General features: G+C 37.1%; 1 protein-coding gene across 1 annotated transcript; it reads right to left on the bottom strand.

Moving 5' to 3' along the window:
- On the bottom strand, positions 1–6,492 carry LOC104239602 (putative potassium transporter 12). The gene is made up of 9 exons (XM_009794278.2): positions 6,093–6,492; positions 4,980–5,208; positions 4,628–4,876; positions 3,748–3,798; positions 2,838–3,098; positions 2,084–2,136; positions 1,867–1,981; positions 1,488–1,742; positions 1–1,210 (listed from the first exon to the last, which is right to left on the bottom strand). The coding sequence occupies exons 1-9, from the start codon at positions 6,360–6,362 to the stop codon at positions 162–164; spliced, it is 2,532 nt and encodes an 843-aa protein (XP_009792580.1). The 5' UTR covers positions 6,363–6,492; the 3' UTR covers positions 1–161.
- Positions 6,493–7,209: the final 717 nt, after the last annotated feature.

The raw sequence follows: 7,209 nt of genomic DNA, 5'->3' as shown, positions 1-7,209 counted from the left end.
TTCGCAAATAATGATAAGAATATTACTTGAACATGTAATAGTTTTTTCTGTTTTTGAAAAGGCATGCTTCTTACATGAATACTTATGCCTCGAAAAAATTGGCATCAAGAAATTTTAATGCAACACATACAAGGCCAGCAAGAAGCTAAATGGCAGCAAGATCAAACCATGTATGTCATTCCCACCTGGATAATATTCATGTGAGGAACACGCATTGTTGCAGCGCCTCCTCTACAGTTCTTCCTCATGAATGCATAGAAGTAATTTATTGACAGTTTCTTGATGAACCAAGAGTTTTTCTTCGCCCTCACGTCCCCATGTCCAAGCAAATATGTAAATCCAGATTCTGTGGCTTCTCGAAGAGCAGAGAGCTCATATTCCAAACTAGGATCTTCATCCACCGACATAACACTAGCTGGCAATGCCATAGATGCTTCTGATGTTGATGCCCCTGCGTCTAATCTTTGATCACTCATTAAAGGAATCTTAAGCTCGTCCATTCCATCACCATCCTGTATTTCAGATTCATCCCTGGACTTGACGGAAATGCTATCAAGATCCTGTTGAATCAGGTTGCTTTCCAAAGCAAGATCCAGGGCCTCCTTTCTTAGAAACTTTTCAAGGCTATCCACCAAAAGTTGCTCAAACGCATGATGATCTTCTTTTCTGACATCCTTATAGCCATATCTAGCTACACAACGGAACATATGATAGTCCTTCGGACCAACCCTTCGAAACAAGAACCTTTCATCCTGAGGGACAATAGGTACTGGCACATACTTGATGCATACAAAGACTATCACAGAGTGAATAGCTGGGAGGTCCAATAGGAACTGTCCCAAAATAGAGGGAATGCCTTGAACCAGCTCATTGTATAGTAAACCTATCCCTGGTACTCTTACAGTCCCAAGAGAAGAGCCAAGCTCATGCATGAAATCCATTGAAATCTTCTGCTTAACCTCACTCTGGTACTTCAAGACGCTCCCATAGTTCCAAAGATACATCACACAGAGGAAGAAAGACGCAAAAACAAGTGGAAGCCAACCACCCTCCAAGATCTTTGATAGAACAGCAGACAGATAAATGAGCTCCATTGTTCCAAATATAAGTGGAAACAAGAAAGCCAGAAACAAATTTGTTTGCCATATCAGAAGCATTACCACTGTGACCAAAGTGGTGCTAACAATCATGACACCAACTTCAGCTATGCCTGCAATAGGAAAGGAAGAGCTTCATGTGAAATATGCTCGAGTAAGTATATCTAATAACGATTCAAGCAAGTACTCCCATCCGTGTTAATTTATATAGCAGTGTTGGAACTAGACACATAATTCAAGGCAGGCACTTGACAATCTTTCTGGAATGGACCAAAAAGAAAGAGTGCCATATAGAATGGAATAGATCAAAATATATTAACTAAGCGGTAAAAATCTTTTGTCTGTTTTAACAAAATCCAAAAAAAAAAATTGCGAAAGTGAGGGACCAACCATATGCATTGGCTATGTCTGTCGTGCTCCTGAAGGCAGCAACAACAAGCATGCACATTATCATCAAAAACCAATTAATCACAGGAATGTAGATTTGACCCATGTGCTTCCTTGAGGTGTGAATAATCTTCAACCTTGGGAAGCATCCAAGAGCCATAGCTTGCTTAACACATGAAAATGAAGCAGATATCATGGCCTGACTAGCAATTATAGCTGCAACAGTTGCTATCCCAAAAACTGGCCAGAAAAAACCATCTGTTGTTGACAAAAACTACTACCGTCAAAGAAGTGCTTAAAAATAAAAACTGTTCAACATTTGAATCTCTAGAAAAAGGAAGTAGCACAAATATATTTACAAGCTGCCTCTTGGCTATAATACCTGGGACAGAATCATAAAATACTCTGCCATATGAATTTGGGTGTTTCATAAGATAAGCAGCTTGGCCAAAGTAGGCCAAAAAAAGGCAGGGGAACACCACGCTTGTAAAGGCAATCTGCAGCAGTGAACTTACATCAGAATGGAAACAAGTGCTGCAGTAATCATATTTAAGGTTGGTAGATGATACTTTCAGCCAAGGCAAAATAAAGAAAGGAACCTGTATAGACTTCACAGAGAAATGACCTAAATCAGCAAACATTGCTTCTGCTCCTGCAATTATTCATCAAATAGCTTATCAATTCATCAACAACTACTATTATCATGTCTTAATCGCAAACTAGTTGGAGTCGGCAATTGAATCCTCTATATATCAAATAATTCGTGTTTAAATGAAAATTATGAGTTCTCTAAAACTAAACGGTTTCGTAATCCAACACTTAGTCCTACACTAACATAGATATATCTGACCAAACTAAAAAGACTACTGGAAAAAGTAGGTTCTATCGAGATTTGAACTCAAGCTATATGTCCGAACCACTAGACCGCGGTAAGCTCAAACAGCATTTATATCATTAATATTCCAAATCATTTCTCTGGTTTTCCAGATGGATGCCCAGATACATGCATCATAAATGAAATAACACATTGCAAATCAATTTTCAACTCAATAGAAGCATATGCTAGAGCAGTCAGAAAAAGGAACATTCATTGCCTTTGAGAATAGTTTGAATCCTTGTTTCTTATGAATCAAATAATGGATGCTTGCACTCGTCAGAAGACAAGAAGCCAGTAGGCCATCAACTAAAACTTTGCAAATGACTCAATTATCATACTCCCCATTACGCACACAATAAGATAAGTAAAGAAGGGAGCCCCATATATGCTCACATAAATTGAAAACTCAGACCTGTATGCACCAAAATGTTTTAAGAACTCTATACCAAACCAACGGAGAAAGGAACTCCACGTACCTGTGATGCATAAAACACAGCCACCAAGAGCTGACCATCCATTGGTTGAGTTCTTCTTGAAGAACAGATAGATATAAGCTGGATTTAAAGCCCTTAAGACAGTTACATCATGCTTCAGCAGGTTATAAATTCCTATAGACCCCAGACTGAAGAACCACAAAGCAAGGGCAGGAGCAAATGTAAAACCCACTTTGCTTGACCCATATTTCTGTATACTGAATAACGCGCCAAGGATGATAATTGAGGTGATAACAAGAGCATCTGCAAACAACATTAATAGGGTGTTTTAAGTTTGCCACATCTCTTTGTGATGGTCGGACTCGGACATAACAATTTCCATGATATGAATGTGCAGAGAGAGCTTCAAAATATTTTATTGGAGAATATTTAAATCGAAAGCCTTTGATACTAAACATATGCCGAACAGGCAAAATTTTGTGATTCCACTAAGATGTGAAGTGGTGATTTTCCATATCGTAAGGGAACCTTAGTTTCACCACAGTACAACTCATAGCTAGAAGAGGAGTGCAATTTGAAACGACTCAAATCTTTTTGTTGTTGTCTTGGATCCACAATTAATCCTATGGATCCTTAGGATTAATATATTCTTTCCCATCCTGTAGTTTTCCTCAATAAGCCAAGTAGCACAACTCTTTCTACCCATCCCCTATATTGTCCCGTTTGTGCAATTTTTTTGTTTGATTGTTTGATAAGGCCCTTTTGTTCAATGTAATAGAACCTTAATCACTGGTTTGTCAGATTTATATTTATAGTTTTGCCGCAGTACAAGTAAAAGCTAGAAGAGGCTATCTGAAACCAACTTAGCATTTGCAGTACTGCACAAATTTTGGCACTTCACTTCTCAGAAGTAGCTAGTAGCAGCAATTACAAAGAAAACAAGGAAACTCACTTGTGCCAAATCCGGGGATCTTACCCTGCAGCCCACTTACAGCAGACATAACTGCAACAATGAGGATCATTAAGAGACTGGATTGAGTAACAAAGAAACACTATCAAACTAGAGAAACTAATTTAGGTGCCAGACAACTTAAAAGCATAGTCATAATTATACCTCAAGGATCTGGTTCACATAATAAAGCTACAAGCCTGTGAAGAAATAGAAATAACTAATGACAAATAATTGCAGAACTCAATGTTTTAGACGACTTCCTTTCTAGATGACTGTTTCTTTATCGAGGACCTGAAGCCTTCACATCACCCACTACCACTACAGCATGTACAAGGTAGTTTAGAGAATCCAAACAAAAGCGTCCATCTTATGCCAGTGATTGAAAGGACAACAAAGTATAGTGAAAAATCAGCTTTTTGTAGATATGTTTTAAAATCAATAATATTATAAGTGACAGCAGAAGATATTCTCCTTTTCTTTTGAGCTAAATGAAAACCATACTCTTCCACCCCCACCCCCCCACCCCCCAAGTTAAGTTGATGAGAGAGTTACAATGGTAACTTCGTTCCAACAGGCACGATAATATCAAATTAGACATACAATTTACCCCACCCCTGAATTTTACAACTGCTCTATTGTAATTCTTAAACAGACAGCAAATTGTTCCGTCCTCTAAACACTTCGTTTCTCCTTTCCCACTCTTCCAGTCTTCTTCAACAAAGATAGAGATTAGCATTTATGACGAAGGTAGAAGATCAAAACTGGATGCTAGAAAGTTCACTCAAGGTTGGTTGTTGGCCACTTATTGAGGATCTTAGAAAAAACGCTTCTGCACCTTTCAAGGACAACAAAATTTAAAAAATAAAAACAAATAGAATACCTGACATTGCTGGGGTCAAGATACCATCACCTATTATCATTGATGTTCCCATCAGAACCAACAGCAAGAGAAGGGTTTTTAGAGAAGATTTACGTTCCAAAATCTCTTTTATATTTAAAGCCCTTTCCAGCTCTGGAGTGGGCAACTTGAGCTTAAAACTTGAGATGCGTTCATCAGCTGGCTGTCGATTAGGAAGAAGGTTAACATTTGCATACCTGCAGATCAATGAATACAGTGCAAATGTTCCTCCTGCCATTAAAATCATTGAGTTGCTAAGGAAACCATCTTTCCCCAGAAGACCGGCACATGATAAGTCAAAAAAATAAAAGGCAGTTTTATGAACTAACCATACCTTCCCCATTATCATTGGCCTTGAGCACTATAAATACATATTTCATCAGTGGAAGGAGAGCAATTGTGTATAACACAATGGACAATGCCCCCAAGACATCAACTTCAGATGTGATGGGCACCTTGCTGAATACATCTGAAAAAACATATAAAGGGCTTGTCCCCAAGTCACCATATACTACACCAAGCGTTTGAAATGCCAGAGCAAGTGTACTCAAAAGAGAATCCTCCTGTTTATTTGAAGAGACACAGATTAGTAAAGGGAAACATGAACGTAGGCACTTGTAGAAACTCTTTCTCCAAAAAGATAATCACAAGTACAAACTTGTAGAAACTCTTTCTCCAAAAAGATAATCACAAGTACAAACTGAAAGAAGAGCAAGCATTTATATAATTATATCCCTATGATTCATATTGTTATCTTAAAACTTTTTCATGACGCATTGTTAGCCAATACTATCTGGAAAATGGAAGTTGCCTTGCTAATCATTACACATAAGGAAAAGAGAAAAGGAAATAATCTTTTCTCGAAGTTCGACCTTAGCTCTACTACATTCTTGCCATATATAGGGACCAAAAACTCAAAAACTACTTCCACCAAACTCCAAATATTATTATTAAGTCAGATGAGGAATTGCCTTGGGCAAAAAGGAGGAGAAGATGAAACAATAAAGTTTTCTTGGCCTCTAAAAGTTGTTACAAAAACTGTATGTTCTCAATACTCTCCCTCTTATGCCAAGCTTTTGATTAGTTTCTTTTTAACTAATGCGCAGAAATTGCATATAACTCCTAGTATGAGCTTCACATCTTATGTAAACTCATACTGCCATTCCTAAACTTGGATAAAGGAGAAGAGTTGCAGTAAGTTGACGCTCAATGTAAAACTAGTCAATTTCTAATGAATCACAAGATTAACACATAGCAGCAAGCCGTTTGGATCAACAAACTTAGGAGTAATCTTGGAGATTTTATCCTAAATTTCGTGTCAAAAGCATAATCTGATCCAATCTCAGATTATATCCGCCCCCCCCCCCTCACCCCAAAGTGCTCTAAGAAAGAGAGTTAAACAATTGAAAAGGAAGATGAATACACAATATAAAGATGGGATGTATACCTTTTTATGGTGGCTGGCATGAGCAACAGAAATCTCCATAGCTTCAACATCAAAAGAATCAACTCTTTTGGGCTTCTTGACAAGCCTTCTCCTTACAGATCCATAACCTTCTCTATTAATTTCCTCATCACCAAAGAGTAACCAAGGTGCTGATTCTGAGTCCACTTCACTACCATCCACCCATCTTGTCGACCCCCCACTTCCTCCAGTTGTGCTTCTCTTCAATAATCCCACTGTACTGCTGCTCTCTTCTATCTCTCCTTTCCCCATTTTTGGCTATGAAATTTCTGCTATAAGATTACACTATCATTTTCTGACAAATTCAAGAATCTTTAAACTTTGTAATAACTAGACAAAGGCACTACTTTTATCTTTTTAGAATTTTCCCATTACAGTTTCACATGCGAATATTATCTCAAGATCCAGGAGGGAATAGGGATATTTGTCTAAATAGTAAGTAGTAGTAACTTTTTGTGAACTGAAAAGTCACCAAACGACGTTGACAATTTCTTCAGCATGATTTGCGTTTTTTTGTCTCAATTTTGATTGGTAGCCTTGTGCTATAATAAAAAACAATATAAGCATTAAATTGTGTAGCCTTGTGCCTAATTAAAATATAATATCATGTGATACACGGGTAGCATTCAATATAGGATAAGGAATCAAGACTGATTTTAGGCTTTTAGCGTAATTATCAAACCGTACCTTGAGGCATACATCATGTGGTGTGCATTACTATCGCACGTAGTACTGCCTCTCTTTCTTTATTTATGGTCATGATTGTATCGATTAATCAGTCAGTCTCGAATTAGTTAGGCTTGATTCATAAAAACTTTTAATCCACTCCATTTTAAACAATAAATTCAATAATACATGATTTATTGTTTACTTTTTAGGACAAAAAGTTTCTTCAATAGTTTTGCTAATTTACTGTTCACTCAATTTCACTTTATCATATATAATTTGGAATACGATAATCAAACTAACTAATCTTCATTGTAATGTCATACATTTGGTATTGTTTGGTTGGTTGAAATATTTTGAAAAATATTTTTACTAATAAAATAAGTTAGTTAAAAATAAGAAAAATGACTTTCCTAGTAAAAGTAGGAAAACA

The sequence above is a fragment of the Nicotiana sylvestris genome, chromosome 4, assembly GCF_000393655.2.
Source record: "Nicotiana sylvestris chromosome 4, ASM39365v2, whole genome shotgun sequence".
Classification (NCBI taxonomy): domain Eukaryota; kingdom Viridiplantae; phylum Streptophyta; class Magnoliopsida; order Solanales; family Solanaceae; genus Nicotiana; species Nicotiana sylvestris.
The sequence above is the reverse complement of the archived record's forward strand: the minus strand, read 5'-3'. Positions and strand labels throughout refer to the sequence as shown.